Genomic DNA, 25,883 nt, shown 5'->3' with positions numbered 1-25,883 from the left:
ACGTGACAGTGAGGCAAGGAATAGGGAGAGAGTGCAGTTGAACACGTGGCTGCAAGGATGGTGTAGGAGGGAGGGCTTCAGGTATTTGGACAATTGGACTGCATTCTGGGGAAGGTGGGACCGTACAAGCAGGACGGGTTGCACCTGAACCAGAAGGGCACCAATATCCTGGGAGGTAGGTTTGCTAGCAATCTTCGTGGGGGTTTAAACTAATTTGGCAGGGGGATGAGATCCGGACTTGTAGTCCAGCAAGTAGGTTAGCTGTTTTCAGGAGGTCCAAGAATGTAGGGAGGCTGTAGAGAAGGTAGCACTGACAGGGAATACTTGTGGACACAGAGATGGGTTCAAGTGTGTATACTTCAACGCAAGGAGTATCAGAAATAAGGTGGGTGAACTTAAGGCATGGATCGGTACTTGGGACTACGATGTTGTGGCCATCACGGAAACATGGACAGAAGAGGGACAGGAACAGTTGTTGGTAGTTCCTGGTTACAGATGTTTCAGTAGGATTAGGGAGGGTGGTAAAAAAGGAGGGGTTGTGGCGTTGCTAATTAGAAATGGTATTACGGCTGCAGAAAGGCAGTTCGAGGGGGATCTGCCTTTGGCGGTAGTATGGGCTGAAGTCAGAAATAGGGAAGGAGCAGTCACCTTGTTGGGTGTTTACTATAGGCCCCCAATAGCAGCAGAGATGTGGAGAAACAGATTGGGAAACAGATTTTGGAAAGGTGCAGAAGCCACAGGGTCGTAGTCATGGGCGATTTCAACTTCCCAAATATTGACTGGAAGCTCTTTAGATCAAGTAGATTGGACGGGGCAGTGTTTGTACAGTGTATCCAGGAAGGTTTTCTAACTCAGCATGTAGATTGTCCGACCAGAGGGGAGGCCATATTGGATTTGGTACTTGGTAACGAACCGGGACAAGTGATGGGCTTGTTAGTGGGTGAGCATTTTGGTGATGGTGACCACAATTCTGTGACTTTCACCTTGGTTATGGAGAGAGATAGGTGCGTGCAACAGGGTAGGTTTTACAATTGGGGGAAGGGTAAATACAATGCTGCAAGACAGGATCTGAGGAGCATAGGCTGTCAGGGAAGAATATCATTGAAATGTGGAACTTTTTCAAGGAACAGATACGATGTGTCCTTGATATGTATGTACTTGTTAGGCAGGAAAGAGATGGTCATGTGAGGGAACCTTGGTTGATGAGGGAGGTTGAATATCTAATAAAGAGGAAGAAGGAGGCTTATATAATGCTGAGGAAACAAGGTTCAGACAGTGTTGGAGGGATACAGGATAGCCAGGAGAGAGCTGAAGAAAAGGATTAGGAGAGCTAAGAGAGGGCATGAAAAATCTTTGGCGGGTAGGATCAAGGATAACCCAAGGCCTTTTATGCGTATGTGAGAAACATGAGAATGACGAGAACGAGGGTAGGTCCGATCAAGGACAGTAGTGGGAGACTGTGTATTGGGTCGGAAGAGATAGGCGAGGTCTTGCATGAGTACTTTTCTTCAGTATTTACAAATGAGAGGGACCGTATTGTTGAAGAGGAGAGTGTGAAACAGACTGGTATGCTAGAGGAGATACTTGTTAGGAAGGAAGATGTGTTGGGCATTTTGAAAAACTTGAGGATAGACAAGTCCCCCGGCCTGACGGGATATATCCTAGGATTATGTGGGAAGCAAGAGAGGAAATTGCAGAACCGTTGGCAATGATCTTTTCATCTTCACTGTCAACGGGGGTGGTACCAGGGGACTGGAGAGTGGCGAATGTTGTGCCCCTGTTCAAAAAAGGGAATAGGGATAACCCCGGGAATTACAGGCCAGTTAGTCTTACTTCGGTGGTAGGCAAAGTAATGGAAAGGGTACTGAGGGATAGGATTTATGAGTATCTGGAAAGACACTGCTTGATTAGGGACAGCCAGCACGGAATTGTGAGGGGTAGGTCTTGCCTTACAAGTCTTATTGAATTCTTTGAGGAGGAGACCAAGCATGTGGATGAGGGTAGAGCAGTGGATGTAGTGTACATGGATTTTAGTAAGGCATTTGATCAGGTTCCCCATGGTAGGTTTATGCGGAAAGTGAGGAGGCATGGGATTGTGGGAAATTTGGCTAGTTGGATAGAGAACTGGCTAACCGGTTGAAGTCAGAGAGTGGTGGTAGATGGTAAATATTCAGCCTGGAGCCCAGTTACAAGTGGAGTTCCGCAGGGATCAGTTCTGGGTCCTCTGCTGTTTGTAATTTTTATTAATGACTTGGAAGAGGGAGTCAAAGGGTGGGTCAGTAAATTTGTAGACGATATGAAGACTGGTGGAGTTGTGGATAGTGAGGAGGGCTGTTGTCGGCTGCATAGGGACTTAGATATGATGCAGAGCTGGGCTGAGAAGTGGCAGATGGAGTTCAACCCTGTCAAGTGTGAGGTTGTCCATTTTGGAAGGACAAATAAGAATGCGGAATACAGGGTTAACGGTAGGGGTCTTAGTAAGGTGGAGGAGCAGAGGGATCTTGGAGTCTATGTTCATAGCTCTTTGAAAGTTGCCACTCAGGTGGATAGAGCTTGTAAAAAGGCCTATGGTGTATTAGTGTTCATTAGCAGAGGGATTGAATTCAAGAGTCATGAAGTGATGTTGCAGCTGTACAGGACCTTGGTTAGGCCACATTTGGAGTACTGTGTGCAGTTCTGGTCGCCTCACTTTAGGAAAGATGTGGAAGCTTTGGAGAGGGTGCAGAGGAGATTTACCAGGATGTTGCCTGGAATGGAGAATAGGTCGTACGAGGATAGGTTGAGAGTGCTCGGCCTTTTCTCATTGGAACGGCGAAGGATGAGGGGTGACTTGATAGAGGTTTATAAGATGATCAGGGGAATAGATAGAGTAGACAGTCAGAGACTTTTTCCCCAGGTAAAACGGAGTGTTACAAGGGGACATAAATTTAAGGTGAAGGGTGGAAGGTATAGGGGGGATGTCAGGGGTAGGTTCTTTACACAGAGAGTGGTGGGGGCATGGAATGCACTGCCTGTGGGAGTGGCAGAGTCAGAATCATTGGTGACCTTTAAGCGGCAATTGGATAGGTACATGGATAGGTGCTGAAGCTAGGACAAATGTTTGGCACAACATCGTGGGCCGAAGGGCCTGTTCTGTGCTGTATTGTTCTATGTTCTATGTTCTATCTCTTCTGTTGAAAAATGGACTAAACTTTTTTAGATGTAATAACTGTGAATAATCTGGGTTTCCAAAGGAAAGTTGATTCAATAACACCTTTCAAAAAGAAATGGAATAAACATCTGGAAATGAAATCCTGCAGGACTACAGGGTGGAGCAGGAAGGGCAGGGTTAACTGTGTTCCTCTTTCAAAGAGTAGGATTGATTGAATGGCCTTTCTTGGTGCTAATGTTTCTAATCTCAGAAACAGCAAGGTCTCTCACTTTAACCAGTTCCCCAATCTACCCTTCCATTATCACCAAGGTGCAAGTTGCAATATAATTGACAACCAGTGAAATAAATTCAAACTCACATCCTAATGTTTTCATGATACTGCTTGGTATCTGATGGCTGATTATATAAAGGCTGTTGAAAGAAAAAGAAAAGATAAATAACGACCTGTTCAGGTTCCCGAGAGGATAGTTTCTTTTGAGCTGTGCAGGTGACAGCCCTTCTCTCCCACATCCCGAGTGTTACTGATAGAATCTGGCGATATCTGAGAGACCGCACACTCTGAAAATATCAGAGCTGCTGCTTTTATGAGTGATAGCAGTTAGCTGCTGGTTTTCGTATTCAAATCACTCATCTGGTAACCACAAACTGCTGATGGGAAATCAACCAAACAAACTCAAGCTTATTTTTAGTAAAAGACAAAACTTTGTTTGCACGGTTCATTCTCGAGATATGCCTGCTGCTGGTGTTCACTGGCCACTTCAGAGAAGAACGAAACCATGAGAGACTGGACAAGGTCTTAAATAAGAATGAACCGATTGGATTTTTGCAGCTGCATGGTCATTTTCTCTGATATAGACATTTTATTTCCAAATAATTTAAACTGAAATCAAGTTCTTACATTAGGATTGGAATTCACTCTCTGAATCATTTGGTAACAAGTTTAACAAACACACAATTTGGATTTTGAGACAGCTGCTTTTATCAAGTTTCTCAGGGAGAACAGTTACAACATTTAAAAGACATTTAGACAGGTACATGGATAGGAGATGTTGAGAAAGACATGGGCCAAACCTAGGCAAAAGGCATTAGTTCAGTTCAGGAAACCGAGCCAACATGAATGAGTTGGGCCAAAGGGTCTGTTTCTGTGCTGTATAACTCCACGACTCCATAACAGGAAACAATTTTAGTTATCACAAGCCACTCAGGAAAGTTTCTGAAACATAAGCCTCATGACCAAGAGCCAGACAAAAACTGAAAACCTAATTAAATTACTCAACTCCCCAATTTTATTGTTTGCTTTATTAACAGTAAGTACTGACATGGTTTCTGTATTTCAAAAGAAACTATTATTTATTACAAATAAATCAATTCTAACACAAGTGAACAAAACTGGAAATCATCATCAGGTAAATCTACAAGAATCTGAAATTCTAACCCCCTTTTAAAAACAGACACATACACTAATTAAAGCGTTATGGGTGAAGGAAAAAGTACTTGGGAAACACTGTCCAATAGCACCAGTCGATAGGATCTGATGAGGTTTCTCTTTTTGCTTCCCATGACCTTTCTATTCTCCAGTCTTCTTACTTCCAGATTCTTTCAATTCTTTGCAGAAGATACAGACAGTGAGCACACTTGTTAACAAGTCTTTCAGTTACTGGTTAGAGGCAACAGTTTACAGCAATTGATGGAGAGAATGACTGGCTGCTAATGGACTTGTCCCTGTACACCTCCATCCCCCATCACAAAGGACTCAAAGCCCTCCGCTTCTTCCTTTCCCGCCGTACCAAACAGTACCCTTCCACTGACCCCCTCCTTCGACTGACTGAACTGGTCCTCACCCTGAACAACTTCTCTTTCCAATCCTCCCACTTCCTCCAAACCAAAGGAGTAGCCATGGGCACCCACATGGGCCCCAGCTATGCCTGCCTCTTCATAGGATATGTGGAACAGTCCATCTTCCCCAGCTACACTGGCACCACCCCCCACCTTTTCCTCCGCTACATTGATGACTGTATCGGCGCTACCTCGTGCTCCCACGAGGAGATTGAACAGTTCATCCACTTTACCAACACCTTCCAACCCGACCTCAAATTCACCTGGACCGTCTCAGACTCCTCCCTCCCCTTCCTAGATCATTCCATTTCTATCTCGGGCAACCGAATCAACACGGACATTTACTATAAACCGACCGACTCCCACAGCTACCTAGACTACACCTCCTCCCACCCTGCCCCCGGTAAAAATGCCATCCCATATTCCCAATTCCTTCGTCTCCGCCGCATCTGCTCTCAGGAGGACCAGTTCCAATACCGAACAATCCAGATGGCCTCCTTCTTCAAAGACCGCAATTTCCCCCCAGACGTGATCGACCATGCCCTCCACCGCATCTCTTCTACTTCCTGCTCCTCCGCCCTTGAGCCCCGCCCCTCCAATCGCCACCAGGACAGAACCCCACTGGTCCTCACCTCCCACCCCACCAACCTCCATATACAGCGTATCATCCGCTGTCATTTCCGCCACCTCCAAACGGACCCCACCACCAGGGATATATTTTCCTCCCCTCCCCTATCAGCGTTCCGAAAAGACCACTCCCTCCGTGACTCCCTCGTCAGGTCCACACCCCCCCACCAACCCAACCTCCTTTCCGGGCACCTTCCCCTGCAACCGCAAGAAATGCAAAACTTGCACCCACACCTCCCCCCTTACTTCCCTCCAAGGCCCCAGGGGATCCTTCCATATCAACCACAAATTCACCTGCACTTCCACACACATCATTTATTGCATCCGCTGCACCCGATGTGGCCTCCTCTATATTGGGGAGACAGGCCGCCTACTTGCAGAATGTTTCAGAGAACACCTCTGGGACACCCGGACCAACCAACCCAACCACCCCGAGGCTCAACACTTCAACTCCCCCTCGCACTCAACCAAGGACATGCAGGTCCTTGGACTCCTCCATCGCCAGACCATAGCAACACGACGGTTGGAGGAAGAGCGCCTCATCTTCCGCCTAGGAACCCTCCAACCACAAGGGTTGAACTCAGATTTCTCCAGTTTCCTCATTTCCCCTCCCCCCACCTTGTCTCAGTCAAATCCCTCGAACTCAGCACCGCCTTCCTAACTTGCAATCTTCTTCCTGATCTCTCCGCCCCCCACCCCCACTCCGGCCTATCACCCTAACCTTGACCTCCTTCCACCTATCGCATTTCCAACGCCCCTCCCCCAAGTCCCTCCTCCCTACCTTTTATCTTAGCCTGCTGGACACACTTTCCTCATTCCTGAAGAAGGGCTCATGCCCAAAACATCGATTCTCCTGCTCCTTGGATGCTGCCTGACCTGCTGCGCTTTTCCAGCAACACATTTTCAGCTCTGATCTCCAGCATCTGCAGACCTCACTTTCTCCTTATTGTCTTTTTAAACTTGTTATGCAATAGGTAATGTCTCTACTTCTGATCAACTGGTTCAAGTCCCACTCTATGGAGAAAGAAGGTGTTTTCATAACCTGGCCAGACACATTGAGTGTAAACTTGAAAATATTTCCAACACAGGCCAATGGCAGGTGGTAAGAGCAGGAGAGATTCCTGATCAACCTGAGATGGAAAGAAAAATGGGATCTTCTCCCATTACTGTTCAGAGCTCTGGACTACAGATACATAACAGGGCATGTTAACCAGCAAATCTGAATCTTTGGGGGGCAGTCAGATTGGCTTGATGGGTCGTATGGATCAGACTGATTGCCCTTCTATTCTGAATGGATTTGGTATCTGTTTCCTTGCCTACCCTGGGGTGGAGGTCACAGTGATGTTGGCTGGACTGGCTGAGAACTGAAGATGATGATACATGCCCCTAGAATCTGCTGTGTTGAAGTATATCTGCATAAGTAATCGTTGGCACACTATCTAGCAGTCTGTAGGCTGCTCAGATCTCTCTTGCAATTAATGGGAGCAACGAGGAGTTTGATCACATTGATGTTAGCTTTAAACCAGTTTTGAATTTTTTCTGCTCCCATGTTGAATCTGCGACATTGTAGATGGTGCTTCGATGCATGTGGAAACACTGGAGAACATCTACTCAATCAAGCCGAGGATCTCTGGGCTTTTAGCTGTGTAAGCAATATGCCTGATATTTGTGTGAGGACAACCTTTCTGCTTTGAATGCAACAGCTTCAGAGCTTGCATCCTAATCCTGGTGCATAAACAGGAGTAATATGTCCAGTTAGCACTGTGATAGTTGTTTAGAGTCAAGTCTGGTGATGATCAGATTCAGATGGCGTCAATTTCCTGATCTTGAATATCTTCAGGACATGACCAAGATTCCCTGACCAAGATTCCCATCTGCTCTGGGGATGTGTAATGACATCGCTGATCAAGTTGATTGGGAAATATCTGTCTCCAGAACTCCTTATTTGCATGGTTTATTCTGACAGGTGTTGGTTATGCAGCGCTAGGGGTAGCAGCAAACCTCAACTTGACTCTGTCTGTTCCATATTTTTCCCAGGCCATAATGTCTGAGACAGGAGGAATGCGTCTTGTGATCTACAGCCATTTGCTGTATTCAGATACACGTGAATTATATCATTCACACCCACAAGCTGTCCACCTACCTGGGAACTACTCACGTGGCTGCTGGGAGGCAGAAGGCCTTTTTACAACTTCACAGACTAATCAGCTATTTGTTGCCAGCTGAATCTCACTTTAGACACACCCCCTAAGCCAGTTTGTCTGGAACACTAAACATCCCTCATTGTTTGACACCCCAAGTCCTGTCCACCATCTCAAGGCACAAGTTAGGAGTGTGATAGAATACTCCCCATTTCCCTGGATGAGTATAGCCCAACAACACTCAAGAAGCTCGACACCATCCAGGTCAAAGCAGCCCGCTCGATTGGCACTACATCCACTCCCTCTACCACCACCAGTATGTACGGCCGAAATTCACCAAGGCCCCTGAGACAGCACCTTCCAAATCCACGACCATTTCCATCTAGAAGGATAAGGGCAGCAGATACAGGGAACACTACCACCTGCAGGTTCCCCTCCAAGTCACTTACCATCCTGACTTAGAAATACACCACCATTCCTTCACGGTCACTGGGTCAAAATCCTGGAACTCTCTCCCTAATAGCACATGGTCTGCAGTGGTTCAAGAGGGCAGTTCATTCCCACTTTCTCCAGAGCATTTAGGGACAGACAATAAACATTGGTATTCATTCACATTCCATAATGAATAAAACAAAATAATGAAACAGGTTCTAATACCCTCTGATTTAGGATAGAACAGCTTCCTGAAAATTATCAACAGTTTTGTATTGGCAAGATGTAATCACAAGTCAGATACATAATTGCCATGTTCTAAGCAGCTAATCCACATGGTTTTATTCTCAGCCCCTGAAATAACGAGGCTGTAGTGGCACTTGAACAAAATATCGCTGTGTGATTCTCCATCAAACACAGTCGACAATGATAGTGGGAAATGAGTGCTGTTTATGGGTTTCCTGTTCTATGCTCAGATTGGTCTGTGCAAGGTTGAGGCAGCTCGTAGAATGAAGATGTCAGTCGGCAATATTCTGACGGTCTTATTCAGTTAATGGTCCAAAGAGCAGTTTTCTATTTTCTTTCATTTAAAATTCAATATAAACTGAAGGGTTAGTTGTATATCAGACGGAGATGAGACTCACCAGTTCAATGTGAGGACCCAGTTGATCGAATGTTCGGTGAGCAGCTTCTGCTTTTTTCTGCAGTAAGAGAGATATTTTTCAGAATTTTTTTTAAACACAAAGAACTGCAGATGTTAGAAATCCAAAACAAAATCAGAGTGTGCTGGAGGAATTCAGCAGGTCTTTTTCTCTCTGCACAGCTCCTGCCAGGCCGACTGAGCTTCTCCTGGACTCCATGTTACTCTTTCAGAATTCCCAGACTCGTCAAGTCGGAGATGGAGGAGAGGGTTGCACGGTAGTGGTCAGGTTAGAGTTAAGTTAGAGCTGGGCATTGTCAGAATCCATGGGAAAACTAACTCTGTGTTAACACTGTGACGGGGAAAAGAGATGAGCAGTAAAAATGAGCTAGGGATAAATCCTTGGAGGAGAATGTTCTGATTAAGATGAGAAGCCACTGCAGCTGGTTCTCCGTCTAGACATCAATTGATAGACTGGAATGAGGTGAGCAAGGCCCACCCTGTAAAGTTTCAATCAGATGAACTTGGCAGTGAAAGGAAAGTTTGAGCTCTGTGTCATCACTGCCTGTTCCTGCAGCAATTAAACCCTTACCTTGTTTTCATCGTAAATGATTTGCACCACACTGCGATGGCGCTGTTCAGCAGGAGGTGGGGAAGCTGGATTCTCAGGTTTCACTGGCCTTGCAACCTCAGCTTCAAGTTGTTGCTGTCAAAAGGGAAAAACAAAGAGTGTGAAATGAAAGATCAGCACATTCAAGAGAGGTTTCATCAACACTTCAAGGTGATGCGAGATCAGGATGGACAACACCACGTGACTCTCGTCAGGATGTGATCCATTTGGTCATCTCAAGGCTGACAGTCATTTCCCTTGTCTGAATGATCTGAGATGCTAAGAATGTATCCCAATGACAGACTTACTTTCCATTACTAAGTCTATACTGTGGAAAAGCAATGCTTTGCTCAATGTGTAAACCTGATTAAGTGGCTGTTAAAACAGACACTTTGACAGTGAGATGTTTCTTCTCCCGGCTTACAGGCAAAAAGCTCAAGCAGGAGACCCCCCCCTCGTAGATACAGGTCCAGGCAGAGGATCAGTTCTGGTGCTGTCGAGAATCAGCTGATTGGGCCATGTTCAAACAGTCCGCAGGTACCTTGGATGGGTATGCCACCACCGTCACAGACTTTATCAGCAAGTATGTGGAGGATTGCAGACCGAGGAAGTCAATCTGGGTGTCCCCCAACAGGAAACCCTGGATGAGTCAGGACATACAGAACCTGCTAAAAACCAGGCAGGAGGCCTTTAGATCAGGAGTCCCACTCAAATATAAGGAATACAAGTACGATCTTCACAGAGCCATTAAGACAGTCAAGGACCAATACTGATCCAAACTAGAGACCCAGACAGACACCCGGCCACTATGGCAAGGACTGAATGACATCACAAGTTCTAAAAAGGGAGAGTGCAAGATAGCAGACGATGACATATCCCTCCCAGATCGTCTCAACGTCTTCTATGCTCGCTTTGAGCAGAATTTCGGCGGAGAGGTAACACCTATTCCAACAAGTCCTGACAAACCTATCCCAACAGTCACTGCATCAGAGGTCAGATCAGTTTTCATTTGTGTGAATCCAAGGAAAGCGATGGGACCAGATGGAGTACCAGACTGTGCACTCAGAGCATGTGCAGCTCAACTGGCAGAGGTCTTCTCGGACATCTTCAACCTCTCCCTGAAGCAGGCCACTGTCCCTGCCTGTTTCAAGAGGCCAACATCATCCCTGTGCCTAAGAAGGCTCATGCAGCATGTCTCAATGACTACCACCCAGTGGCCCTAACCTCAGTGCTCATGAAGTGCTTTGAAAGGTAGTCATGCCATTAATCAACTCCAGCCTCCCCACCACCCTTGACCCATTCCAATTTGCCTATCGGACCAATAGACCCACGTCAGATGCCATATTACTTGCCCTTCACTCCTCCCTGGAACACCTTGACACCAAGAACAGTTACGTAAGAATCCTACTCATTGACTACAGTTCAGCCTTCAACACTATTATCCCCTCGAGACTGATGACTAAACTTAGTGATCTCGGACTAAGCCCCACTCTCTGCAACTGGATCCTCAGTTTCCTGACCCACAGGCCACAATCAGTGAAGATTGGGGACAATATTTCATCCTCACTAACACTCAACACTGGAGCCCCCCCAGGGGTGCATACTCAGCCCCCTACTGTACACACTGTATACCCATGACTGTGTCACCAAATACCAGACTAATGCCATTTACCAGTTTGCTGATGACCCCACCATAGTCGGTCAAATCTCAGATGGCAACGAAACAGACTACAGATGGGAGGTGGAAGACCTGAAAAAATGGTACACTGAGAACAACCTAACTCTCAATGCCGGCAAAACCAAGGAACTCATTACTGACTTCCAATGGGATGTTACTCATGCCCCCCTACACATTATCAGCACTGAGGTGGAACGAGCAGGGAGTGTCAAGCTCCTGGGAGTGGTCATCCACAACATGGTTCCTTGGACTCTCCATGTGGACTTACTGGTTACAAAGGCCCAATAACGAATCTTCTTCCTCAGGCAGCTGAGGAAATTTGGCATGATGGCAAAAACCCTTACCAACTTTTATAGGTGAAAGTGGGTACTGCAGATGCTGAGATTACAGTCAAGATTAGAGTGGTGCTGGAAAAGCACAGCAGGTCGGGCAGGATCTGAGGAGCAGGAAAATCAACATTTTGGGCAAAAGGAACTTTTATAAGTGCACCATCGAGAGCATTCTGTCTGGATGTATCACTACCTGGTATGGCAACTGTACCATTCAAGACCAGAGACGATTACAGAGAGTGGTGAACTCAGCCCGGACAATCACAAAGGCCAACCTCCCATCTACAGAATCCATCTACCAGGCCCGCTGTAAAGGAAAGGCCACCAGCATTCTCAAAGATCCATCCCACCCTGGCAATGTTTTTCTAAAACCTCTACCATTGGGGAGGTTCAGTTACAGAAGCCTGAACACACTCACCAGCCGAAACAGTTTCTACCCTACTGTTGTTAGAATACTGAATGGACTCACAAACCCTTAACATTTGGCTATACCCGTGTTTTTGTTTTTGCCACTGTTTACCTATTATTTATTTATCTACGCTACTTGACTCTGTGATCTGCCTGTATTGCTCACAAGACAAAGCTTTTCACTGTGCCTCAGTACATGTGACAATAAATTCAATTTAATTCAATTCAATTGAGATTGATCTCAGAAATGGAAGCTGTCCTGTCTAAATCCCACCAAGTTTTGTAACAAACATTTCTGTTTAAGGTTTGCTTGATCATTCTCAACAGTAGCTATTCCCAGGTATATGTACAAGCAATACCATGCAGTCTATTACTTTGAGGAGCAAATTATAAATCAAAACCAACATCCTCCAATGTTTGGTGACAATATTTAAGAATCAACCCATCAACTCAAGCATTATGAATAAATTTGATAAGAATTGAAATGTTGAAACATACAAGATTCTGAGGGGATATTTGACAAGGGAGATATGGGGAGGTTGTTTCCCCTTGTGGCAGAGTCTAGGACCAACATGCATCATCTCAGTGTAAAGGGAGACACAGATGTGGGGAATTTCCTCTCTCAGAAGGGACTGAATCTGTGGAATTCCTTCCCGCAGAAGGCTGAATTGCCAAGTATATTCAAGGCTGAGACAGACTGATTTTTAATCAGTAAGAGAATCAAGGGTTCTAGGGAAATTGCAGAAGTGTAGAGTTGAAGATGATCAGATCAGTCATGATCTCACTGTAGGGCAGAACAGTTTTGATGGACTGAATGGCCTACCTTCTGCTCCCATGTCTTAATATATCAGTGACCAAGCTGAGAGATGTTTTCAGTTGGGGTCACAAATATAGAAATACAAAAGCAAAGCTTTCAGTGTCATGGTTTCAATGTATGAATAAGAGATATTTGGCTTCATTCTCTTTCGAACCAGGAATTTATTTCTCTGCCCCGGTTTATTCCAGGAATCTGAAGTGAAAAGCAAGGGCACTAAGTCTGAACTAACATCAGAGCTTGTGGAATTCCATGTAAATCTCACAGACGGATCGTAAATTAGATGAGATGAGAATTTAGAAACAGATGGTGCTAGTTTGTGGGGATATCCCAGGGGAGTTTTGGAGATTCCGGTGTAGTGGTCACTCAGGAACTAAGACCAGAATCTTAACTGTTTCGAACATTCACTGATAACCATTAACTGAGCAAAATAGCAGCTAACAATGTGGCCCAATGATACCCATATAAATCCTGATGATCACATGGCTCTGACAAAGACGTCAGTCCAGAATGAGCATGAAAACAAAGATGTCTCAGATTCAATGCAGGAGAGCTGTGATTGAAAACTGATCACATACGACTGGGTAGGAAGGAGTGATATGGTGCATTATTATCACAGAAGTCTTCCTTAGTGATAAGGAGCAAGCAGCCTCAGGGGCAGGGTGTGGACAGACACCCACAGCCCGAGGTACTCCACTCCAGGATCTCAATGTGCACAGAGAAACTTTGGCTTAAACCACAAGATGACAATGAGGGAGAAAAAATACAGAGATAGGGTCTGAGGGATGCAGCTGAACAGATAGAGGCAAGAGAAATACCTCAAACAACTTTTGATTCTAGGGCGAGAGTGGGAAGACTCCAAAGGTTTAGAAAACAAACTTCAGAAGCTTTGAAGACTAACTGCAAACTGGTGATACTCTGGAGAGAAGTACAAAATCAGAACATTTCCACAGTAAGAAGGAGCCAAGGTCAATCTAACACAACTGTCCCAAGGCTTGACCCAACAAATGCCATTACCTCAACCATTTGATAATGTGAAAGGTCCACAATGATCTAAAAGTAGGTAAGTGATAGAACAGGACTAATTCAACAATATAAGTATTAGTGAAAATCAATAGAAGCCTTTTCGGTAGATTGATGTTGTCTTGCAGGATGTTTTGGATGTGCTGAATGAATTAGTGACTGTATCGTAGTTGCTATGATTGATGAGAAGTTATCAGGTTGTCTTCAATCCAAGGAATATTTAATGTTGGAACATGTTGGATGTGAGAATCAACGTCTAACCAAATTAGGTTGTACATGATGTCATTTCAAGCAGAATCACAAGCTCAATGAATCTCCAGCAGATGAGGTGATGGCTAGTAGTATTAAAAATTCAGCGAATGTTCTGGGGAGCTGGGTTCAATCCCACCATGACGATGGTAGAATTTCAACTTAATAGAAAAAACTCTGGAATGAAGAACCTACTGACAACATGAAACCAATGTCGATAGTCAGAAAAACCCACCTGGTTCACAAATGTCCTTCAGGGAAGGAAATCTGCCATTCTCACCTGGTCTGGCCTACATGTGACTCCAGACCCACAGCAATGTGGTTGACTCTCAACTGCCCTCTGAAATGGCCCAGCAAGCCATTCAGTTACATCAATCACGATGCAGTCTCAACAAAGAAAGGAAACTGGACAGACCTAAGTACCAAAAAGACAACGGCAGAAATAGCTGGGTCGACCCTGCAAAGTCCTCTTTACTCATATCTGGAGGCTAGTTCTAAATTAGGAGAGCGGTCTTACAGACTAGTCAAGCAACATCCTGACGCAGTCATACTCATGGAATCAAAGTCCCAGACGCCACCATCACCATCCCCAGATATGTCCTGATTACCAACAGGACAGACCCAGCAGAGGTGGCGGCACAGTGGGACACAGTGGGGAGGGACTTGCCCTGGAAGTCCTCAACATGTCTCTGGACCCCATGAAGTCTCATGTCTTCAGGTTAAACATGGGCAAGGAAACCTCCTGCTGATTGCCATGTACCATCCTCCCTCGGGTGATGAATAACATATGGAACAACACTTGGAGAAAGCACTGAAAATGGCAAGGGCACAAGATGTACTCTGGGTGATGGATTTCAATGTCAAACACCAAGAGTGACTCAGCAGCAGCAGAACTGATCAAGCTGGTCAGATCCTAAAGGACATAGCTGCTGGACTGGGTATATAGCAGGTGGTGAGGGAACCAACAAGAGGGAAAAACAAATTTGACTTTACTCACACCAATCTACCAACTGAAGATACATCTGTCCACAACTCTGCAGTGGTCACTCTTACCAATACTGTCTTGTGGAAATGAAGTCCCGCTTTTACACCGAGCATGGTCTCCATTGTGTTATATGGCACTATCACTGTGCTAAATTAGACAGACTTTGAACAGGTCTAGCGACTCAAGATTGGGCACCCATGAGGCATTGTTGGTCATCAACAGTAGCAGAATTGTACTCCAGCACAAACTGTAACCTCACAGCGCTGCATATTCCCCCAGTCAACCATTACCATCAAGCCAGGGGATCAACCCTGGTTCAATGGAGAGTGCAGGAGCAGCACTAGGCATACCTAAAAAGTCAGGTCAGGCAGCATCCGAGGAGCAGGAGAATTGACATTTCAGGCCAGAGCCATTCCTGATTCTCCTACTCCTCAGACAGCATACTCTCTACTCTGATCTGCAGACCGCACTTTCTCCATACCTAAAAAGTCAACCTGGTGAAGCCATCAAACAGGACTATTTGCATATCGAACAGCTTAAAGCTGAGCGATCAAAAAAGGCTATGGGCTCGGACAACATTGTGTCAATAGTACTGAAGACTTGTGTTCCAGAACTTGCCACTCGCTTAGTCAAGCTTTTTTTTAGATTAGATTACTTACAGTGTGGAAACAGGCCCTTCGGCCCAACAAGTCCACACCGACCCGCCGAAGCGCAACCCACCCATACCCCTACATCTACCCTTTACCTAACGCTACGGACAATTTAGCATGGCCAATTCACCTGCCCTGCACATCTTTGGACCTGGAGGAAACCCACGCAGACACGGGAAGAATGTGCAAACTCCACACAGTCAGTCGCCCAAGGTGGGAATTGAACCCGGGTCTCTGGCGCTGTGAGGCAGCAGTGCTAACCACTGTGCCACCGTGCCGCCCACAAACCTCCCGCCCACAAAACTCTTTTCCAGTAGAGTTACAACTTTGGCATTTACCCGACAATGTGGAAAATTCTCCAGGTATGTCCTGTACTCAAAAAGCAGGATAAATCCAAACCAGTCAGTTACTGCTCCATCAGTCTACTCTCGATCATCAGTAAAGTGATGGAAGGTGACATCAACAGTGTTATTAAGCAGCACCTGCTCAGCAATAACCTGCTCAGTGGCACCCAGTTTGAATTCTGCCAGGACCACTCAGCTCCTGACCTCATTACAGCCTTGGTTCAAACATGGACCAAAAGAGCTGAATTCCAGATGTGAGGTGAAAGTGACAGCCCGTGACATCAAGGCTGCATCCGAGTGTGGTATCCAGGAGCCACAGCAAAACTGGAATCAATGGGAATCTTGGGTAAACTCTCCAGTGGTTAGAGTCGTACCTGGCACATGGAAAGATGGTTGTGGTTTTAAGGAGACAGTTATCTCAGCTCCAGGACATCTCTGCAGGAGTTCCTCAGAGAAGTGTCCTAGGTCCAACCATCTTCAGCTGCTTCATTGATGATCTTCCCTCCATCATAAGGTCAGAAGTGGGATGTTTGTCAATGTTTGCACAATGTTCTGCACATTCACATTATCTCAGATGGACCAAATGCATCAACAGCGGGTCAATATTCAGGCTTGGGCTGACAAGTGACAAATAACAGGCAATGACCATCTCCAGTAAAGACAGAATGTAATCAATTGACATTCAATAGTATTACCATCACTGAACCCCCTTGATCAACATCTTTGGAGTTACTGTAGACCAGAAACTCAATTGCACTCACCTAGTAAATAGAGTGGCTAAGAACAGATTAGAGGCAAGGAATACTGCTGTGAATAACCCACCTCCTGGCTCCCTATAACCTAAAGGGCTTATGCCCGAAACGTCGATTCTCCTGCTCCTTTGATGCTGCCTGACCTGCTGCGCTTTTCTAGCAACACATTTTTCAGCTCTGATCTCCAGCATCTGCAGTCCTCACTTTCTCCCTATAACCTGTCCACCATCTACAAGGCACAAGTAATGAGCATGATGGAATATTCCCCACTTGTCTGGATTGGTGCAGCTCTAACAACACTCAAGAAACTTGACACCATCCAGGTCAAAGCATCCCGCTTGATTGGCACTACATCCACAGACATCCACCCCCTTTCTCCACCAATGCACAGTAACAGCGGTGTGCACTATCTACAAGATACACTGCATAAATTTACCAAAGGTCCCCAAATAGCACCTTCCAAACTCACGACCACTTCCATCTAGAAGATCAAGGGCAGCAGATACATGGGAACACCATCCTTGAAAATATATCATCGTTCCTTCTCTGTCACTGGGTCAAAGTCCTGGAATTCCCTCCCTAAGGGAGATTGTGGGTCTGCACATGGACTGCAACGGTTCAAGAAGGCAGCTCAAGGGGCAACTAGGGACGGGCAATAAATGCTGACCCAACCAGCAACACCCACATCCCATGAGGAATAAAGAACAAAGCTGAGTGCTGTGAATGAGGCCAATTGGGACATTTTAGAAAATTTTGCAAGTTAACAGCATCCTCATCATCTGAAAAACAGAGTTCTATAAAAAGAACATTTCCGGAGAAATGGAAATCATGCAACAAGGAATCAGTTGAAGAAGTTAGAGAACAAAAAGGGGAGACGACATTCCCAAGGAAGAGAGTCAAAGCAGGTTCTGGACCGTTAACATGAAGGTACAACAGTTTGTAATCTACTTATGTACATAAATGGATCATAATACCTATGTGAAAAGAGCTTGATGGAGATGCTATATTAGGATATAAATATCTGAAAGGGTTAATGCTGAGGAGTGCTGACAGAGAACACCACAGAAAATGGATTAAGGAAGAAAAAACAACTTTGGATCTCAAAGGAGTCAAACCTTGAGCTCTCTTTCATTATCTCAGTAACTCAAAGTAACTTGAACCTAGTTATCATCATGGAATAAATTAGCCTCTTGCTTAAGACAAGTGAGCAGCCCATAAAGATGCCAATGCAGAAAAGAGAAGGATGACAGCTCATCTCCCCAACTGATCGGATGCCGTCAGGAGCTGGAGTGAGGATTCCTCAAGTAACAGACCTTTCCAGAATCACCAGGAGTTTACTAATTGGTTGCTGCAGTTTGGTTTTGCAGCAGAGTCTGCCTCAAGCAACACATCAAACTGGTGAGATTTGCAACAGATTGAATGAACACCGCCCACGCATTCTGTCTTACTCAGTCAGGCTGACAGATGTCACCAATCTCTCAATGGTACATAGACCTCTAACGAGGACAGCTGCAAATGGTCTGTGAGATTCCAGCCCAGAGCAACCACGAGTAGAGAATAATTGAAGCTTCACAAATAGCACCCATACTGAGAACCAATTTGTAAAACAGGGCTGACATCAAATTCCACCACCACACTAGAACACAGCCAATGACACAAACATTGCACAAATAAAACTCAATTTCCAATCACCCTGTCTTATCAGGCCTTAAATCAGACCTGAACAAAATTTGCCAAACTTCAGAAAGAAAACAAAAACAGAAATTGTTGGTGAAACTCAGCAGGTCTGGCAATATCTGTGGAAGCAAAGTTAACATTTAGAGTTTGGTGAAACTTCAGAATTCATAGCAGCTTGGAAAAGATGGTATTTATACAGAGGGCAAAGTGAGCAGATACGTGGAGATGGAGGAGAGGGAGACGGTGAGGGACAGGGTGGGGGGGGGCGCAGGAAGAGTGGGGATTGCGAAGAGTGGGGGTTGGGGGAGTGGGGGTTGGGAGAGTGGGGGTTGGGAGAGTGGGGGTTGGGAGAGTGGGGTTTGGGAGAGTGGGGGTTGGGAGAGTGGGGGTTGGGAGAGTGGGGGTTGGGAGAGTGGGGGTTGGGAGAGTGGGGATTGGGAGAATGGAGGTTGGGGGAGTGGGGATTGGGAGAATGGAGGTTGGGGGAGTGGGGGTTGTAAAGCGTGGGGTTTGGGTACGGTGGGAGTTGGGGGAGGGCGTGTGGGGTGAGGAGTGGGGGAAGGAGAGATATGAAAGGGATGGACATACTAACGTATTGATGATAGCAGGCCAGGACAGATGAGAAGCTGATTTAAGTGTTAATGAGAGCTGAAGGAACAAGAGAATGGGAAATCTGCGCAAAAAGAAACCCACGTCCTGACAGGACCATGTGTGGAGAAGATTATAAAACAAAGGAAGGACGGAATCAAGCAGCAATTTTATTGAACTTGATGCTGAGTTGTAGAGGCTGCATGAAAATGAGACGCTGTCCTTTACCATGTGCTGAGGCTCAGTGGAACACTGCAGCAAGTCCGAGACAGAGAGTTTGCCGTGTGAGCACCATGTTCAAGTGAACCAAGCTGCACAAATACATCTATTGATTTAAGCACCCTTGGTTCTGTACCATATCATACCTGCTTCTTCTTCAGTTTGGTGATCTGCTGTTCGACCATGGTAATCTCCCTGTCTACACGGTCCATGTTCTGAATCAGCTCCTCTTTAGATAGCCCAGAGGAGACTCTGTCCACCTCCAGATCATGCTGCTGTGACAAACAGGAGAATGAGCTTTGACACTGCTGGACAACACAGTGCTGTCAAAAGGGCAGCAAAATTAAACACAGGCATGGCCGAACGATTAAAGTTTATTCAACCTTCTTCCTCGACTTTTGTTCATAACCACAACAAGGCCCTGGCTTTTGGTGATAAATCAACAACCTGTGTCTGAGTGAAAATTATGATAACCCCTACCCAGACCCCAACCAATCCCCACCTAACAACCGCACCATACCAACACCACCTAACAACCGCACCCTGACAACCGCCACCTACCAACCGCACCCTACCAACCCCCACCTACCAACCGCACCCTAACAACCGCCACCTAACAACCACCACCGAACAACTACACCTTAACAACCTCCACCTAACAACTGCACCATACCAACCCCCACCTAACAACCGCGCCCTAACAACCTCCACCTAACAACCACACCCTAACAACCCCCACCTAACAACCACACCCTAACAACCCCCACCTAACAACCGCACCCTACCAACCCCCACCTAACAACCGCGCCCTAACAACCTCCACCTAACAACCACACCCTAACAACCCCCACCTAACAACCACACCCTAACAACCCCCACCTAACAACCGCACCCTACCAACCCCCACCTAACAACCGCACCCTACCAACCCCCACCTAACAGCCGCACCCTACAAACCCCCACCTAACAACCGCACCCTACCAACTCCCACCTAACAACCGCACCCTACCAACCCCCACCTAACAACTGCACCCTACCAACCCCCACCTAACAACCGCACCCCAACAACCCCCACCTAACAACCGCACCCTAACAACCCCCACCTAACAACCACACCCTAACAATCCCCACCTATCAACCACATCCTAACAACCCCCACCTAACAACCACACCCTAACAATCCCCACCTATCAACCACATCCCAACAACCGCAACCTACCAACCCCCACCTAACAACCGCATCCTAACAACCCCCACCTAACAATCGCACCCTAACAACTGCACCATACCAACCCCCACCTAACAATCACACCCTAACAACCGCACCCTACCAACCCCCACCTAACAACCGCTCCCTAACAGCCCCCACCTAACACGGGCGGCATGGTGGCACAGTGGTTAGCACTGCTGCCTCACAGCGCCGGAGACCCGGGTTCAATTCCCGCCTCAGGCGACTGACTGTGTGGAGTTTGCACGTTCTCCCCGTGTCTGCGTGGGTTTCCTCCGGGTGCTCCGGTTTCCTCCCACAGTCCAAAGATGTGCAGGTCAGGTGAATTGGCCATGCTAAATTGCCCGTAGTGTTAGGTAAGGGGTAGATGTAGATGTAGGGGTATGGGTGGGTTACGCTTCGGCGGGGCGGTGTGGACTTGTTGGGCCGAAGGGCCTGTTTCCACACTGTAAGTAATCTAAAAAAAATCTAAAAAAAACAGCTACACCCTACCAACCCCACCTAACAACCGCACCCTACCAACCCCCACCTAACAACCGCACCCTACCAACCCCCACCTAACAGCCGCACCCTACCAACTCCCACCTAACAACCGCACCCTACCAACCCCCACCTAACAACTGCACCCTACCAACCCCCACCTAACAACTGCACCCTACCAACCCCCACCTAACTGCACCCTAACAACCCCCACCAGCAAGCCCCACCTAACAACCGCACCCCAACAACTCCCACTCTGACAACCCCCACCTAACAACCGCACCCTAACAACCCCCACCTAACAACTGCACCCTAACAACCCCACCTAACAACCGCACCCTAACAACCCCACCTAACAACTGCACCCTAACAACCCCCACCTAACAACCGCACCTGAAAAACCCCCACCTAACAACCGCACCCTGACAACCCCCACCTAACAACCGCACCTGAAAAACCCCCACCTAACAACCGCACCCTAACAACCACACTCTAACAACAGCCACCGAACAACTACACCTTAACAACCTCCACCTAACAACTGCACCATACCAACCCCCACCTAACAACCGCGCCCTAACAACCTCCACCTAACAACCACACCCTAACAACCCCCACCTAACAACTGCACCCTAACAACCGCACCTGAAAAACCCCCACCTAACAACCGCACCCTGACAACCCCCACCTAACAACCGCACCTGAAAAACCCCCACCTAACAACCGCACCCTACCAACCCCCACCTACCAACTGCACCCTAACAACCGCCACCTAACAACCACCACCGAACAACTACACCTTAACAACCTCCACCTAACAACTGCACCATACCAACCCCCACCTAACAACCGCGCCCTAACAACCTCCACCTAACAACCACACCCTAACAACCCCCACCTAACAACTGCACCCTAACAACCCCACCTAACAACCGCACCCTAACAACCCCACCTAACAACTGCACCCTAACAACCCCCACCTAACAACCGCACCTGAAAAACCCCCACCTAACAACCGCACCCTGACAACCCCCACCTAACAACCACACCCTAACAACCCCCACCTAACATCCACACCATATCAACCTCCACCTAACAACCACACCCTTACAACCCCCATCTAACAACCGCACCCTAACAACCCCCACCTAACAACTGAACCCTAACCAGACCATAACAACTTCCACCTAACAACCACACCCTACCAAACCCCATCTAACAACGGCATCCTAACAACCCCCACCTAACAACCCCCACCTAACAACTGCATCCTAACAACCCCCACCTAACAACCACATCCTAACAATCCCCACCTAACTGAACCCTGCCAACCCCCACCTAACAACCCCCACCGACTAAACAAACCCTAACAACCACACCATAAGAACCCCCACCCAACAACCACACAACCGCACCCTAACAACCCCCACCTAACATCCACACCATATCAACCTCCACCTAACAACCACACCCTTACAACCCCCATCTAACAACCGCACCCGAACAACCCCCACCTAACTGAACCCTAACCAGATCATAACAACTTCCACCTAACAACCACACCCTACCAAACCCCACCTAACAACGGCATCCTAACAACCCCCACCTAACAACTGCATCCTAACAACCCCCACCTAACAACCACATCCTAACAATCCCCACCTAACTGAACCCTGCCAACCCCCACCTAACAACCCCCACCGACTAAACAAACCCTAACAACCACACCATAAGAACCCCCACCCAACAACCACACAACCGCACCCTAACAACCCCCACCTAACATCCACACCATATCAACCTCCACCTAACAACCACACCCTTACAACCCCCATCTAACAACCGCACCCTACCAACCCCCACCTAACAACCGTACCCTAACAACAGCCACCTAACAACCGCATCCTAACAACCCCCACCTAATAACTGCATCCTAACAACCCCCACCTAACAATCGCATCCTAACAACCCCCATCTAACAACCGCACCCTAACAACCGCAACCTACCAACCTCCACCTAACAACCGCACCCTAACAACAGCCACCTAACAACCGCACCCTGACAACAGCCAACTAACAACCACACCCTGACAACCCCCACCTAACAACTGCACCCTAACAACCCCCACCTGACAACCATACCCTAACAACCCTCACCTAACAACCGCACCCTAACAACCCCCACCTAACAACTGCACCCTAACAACCGCACCCTGACAACCCCCACCTAACAACCGCACCATACCAACCCCCACCTAACAACCGCACCCTAACAACCGCACCCTAACAACCCCCACCTAACAACCGCATCCTAACAACCGCATCCTAACAACCCCCACCTAACAACTGAACCCTGCCAACCCCCACCTAACAACCCCCACCGACTAAACAAACCCTAACAACCACACCATACCAACCCCCAACTAACTGCACCCTAACAAGCCTTCACACGGCAACCATCCCACCCTGTCATTACCCCTCATACTAACCCCCTCACACTAACTATCCCATCCTAATTACACTAATCCTGTAACAGCCCATACGACATAATTATCGTTGCACTCAGTGATGACTCAGGGCCTCACAGCAAGAATCCTCCACTTGATGGGTTGCCGCTGGCTCTGTTGGCGAATTTAAATTTCTATTGAAATTTCTGAGCTGTCAAATGTCGGTGTGGCTTTGATGAAATGCAGGTATAGCAGGCTTTTTCGCCACTAACTGACTCTCGCCAGGGAGTTGTAATTTGTGCAGAAAGCTAGAAGAATGAAGACCTTATTCAAGTCTATCACAAAGGTCCTCAAATTGCATTTCCGTTTTGAAACTAGGTCAGCTCAATGCTGCACCCCTGATGGTTTCTCGGTTTAGTCTGTATTCAGAAAGCAGGAACTGATATACTGAAAGTAAACTTTATTTTGTGGTTGACCTCTGTCTTGTTAGACAATAATTTGTTGACTGAATTCACTACCTCCTTTCTATCGGAAAGGCTACACACAGACTAGGGTGACTGCATTGTGGAACACCTCTGCTCTGTCCATAGGAATGACTGTGATCTCTTAGTTGCTTGCCATTTGACCAATGCATCTTGCTCTCGTGCTAACATTTCTGACCTGGCCTTGCAGCAATGTTCCAACAAACACATACACCCAAGCAGATACGTGTGTATATCTGTGTGTGCACGTGTGTGAATATGTACGATTGTGTGCGCGCGCGCATGTTCAAAAGGTACCTGCTCGAGTATGGGGCTGGGACAGAGCAGCAATGGCTGACAATCTGCACTAATATCTGGGCCTCCTCTTGGCCAGCTGAGCTCTCCATTTCTCCTCATCTCCTCCAAACCATTTCCAAACAGTTGGCCTCCAGAGGTCATGGCTGTTAGTCCCTGTGGTAGGGATATGGGGGCGAAGGAGGACAGTCCCCCGTACAGAAGGCTTTTGGGTAAACACCTGCCATCCCTCCTCCTATGATCAGGGTCGAGCCAGCATTGGTTTAGCAATGAGTGTGCGCTGATGGAATTATCACGATCCAGGACCCTGTGAGTTGGTGACCTTGTCCTGTCAAGTAAAGCTGAGGATAAGTTGGAGAAAGTGAAGGTGAAAGCTGTTTGATCTTTTGTCCTGCTGAGCAGATACTGTACAGGTCTCAGCACTGTGTAGGAGTGCATGGAGGATACAGATTTGGTAAACTGTGTTATGTTCTCTGCAGTCTCTGTTGTTGTTACTCACACACACACACACACACACACACACACACACACACACACACACACACACACACACTCAGCTCAGGCACAGCAGCTGCAGTGTTTGTGATAGGAGTGAGATTTCAGCATCAAGTGACAGATTGCTGGTGATTGTGGAGCGATGTGAAACTATCGACACCCTCCAGGGTCACATTGTTAATGCTGACAGATGACATAATGGCAACATCCTGGAGCATGACCTTTGCCTTCCTGAAGCTGATGGTCAAACCAAACCCTTTCTCAGCGCGAGAGAGAGTCTGTCCATTTGCTGCTGCAGCTGTTCCTCAGTGTGGAATGTTAGTGTGGCATTGTCAGTGCAGAACCACTCCGTGTCGAGGGCTCGGAGCACCTTTGACATGGATCTCAGGTGAGCAGTGAACAGCTTTCTGTCCGTTCTGGTCTGTAAGTGACACATGACAGCAGCAAAGAGAAAAATATGCCATAATTTCAGTGCTAGAACACAACACTGTTCACCCTCCACTGCAGATGTTAAAGAATTCTGTGTTGCTCAGTTATTGCTAACCATACCCTTGCTAGCAGGTTTCCTCTGACCTACACTGTCAACACTGTTCTCTCACTAATCCTCTCTCAGTAAGCCTGCAGTCTTGTAGTGAAGCTACGTCAACATTCAGGCCTTCAAGCTTTCCTGTGCATGGTATTGCCCAGCTGATAGTTATCTGTCAACCCCACGTACATGCTCCTGAAGCTCTCACTTTCATCTCCTTTCTTGCTATGCATTTTGTTGGTCTACTGATACAATGGATTCCACCCAGCTCTTGAGCAGTGACTCTAAGCTCCAGGTTCCCAGTGAAGCAGACGGACCGTGATGGTGGGTCCAAACTGTACACCTCGTCTGGGCTGCCCAAATTCAAGTGGATGCTGACTTAGCAGTGGAACACAATGTGCTATCCCACCAATGGAGACAGCACTCTCCCTATAAACGTTCCTAACTGAGCTTACAATTTGCAATTGCTGTGTCTTGGGTTGGGTTAACACTCCCAAGTGAAACTGGAGTTTCTTTTCCAGGAGACAAGCTTGGGAAAAATTCATCAAGTCCCTGGGACAGGTTCTTGGCTAGTAAAGTGATTAAGCAAAATGGGGAGAAGGCAGAAAACAGGGTTGAGAAACATGATTGAATGATGCAGCAGACTTGGTCAAAGTTTGGGAGAAGATTTGTAGCTCGGGTGCTCGTTGTTGTGGTTCTGTTCGCCAAGCTGGGAACTTGTGTTCCAAACACTTCGTCCCCTGTCCAGGTGACATCCTCAGTGCTTCGGAGCCTCCTG

The 25,883-nt window shown here is 47.1% G+C and overlaps 1 protein-coding gene across 9 annotated transcripts in view; it reads right to left on the bottom strand.

Moving 5' to 3' along the window:
* Window positions 1-25,883, bottom strand: part of ncor2 (nuclear receptor corepressor 2) — a 244,980-nt gene that overhangs the window by 152,757 nt on the left and 66,340 nt on the right. For 7 of the 9 annotated variants that reach the window (XM_072587584.1, XM_072587583.1, XM_072587589.1 and 4 more), the window contains 4 exons: window positions 19,300-19,428; window positions 9,420-9,533; window positions 8,832-8,888; window positions 3,510-3,562 (listed from right to left, as the gene is read on the bottom strand). In XM_072587584.1, the coding sequence (XP_072443685.1) occupies window positions 3,510-3,562; window positions 8,832-8,888; window positions 9,420-9,533; window positions 19,300-19,428 (353 nt within the window). The remainder of the gene's footprint in view (window positions 1-3,509; window positions 3,563-8,831; window positions 8,889-9,419; window positions 9,534-19,299; window positions 19,429-25,883) is intronic. The other 2 variants (XM_072587586.1, XM_072587591.1) reach the window with 2 other exon arrangements.

The sequence above is a fragment of the Chiloscyllium punctatum genome, chromosome 17, assembly GCF_047496795.1.
Source record: "Chiloscyllium punctatum isolate Juve2018m chromosome 17, sChiPun1.3, whole genome shotgun sequence".
Taxonomy (NCBI): domain Eukaryota; kingdom Metazoa; phylum Chordata; class Chondrichthyes; order Orectolobiformes; family Hemiscylliidae; genus Chiloscyllium; species Chiloscyllium punctatum.
This window is presented reverse-complemented; position numbering and strand designations above follow the sequence as displayed.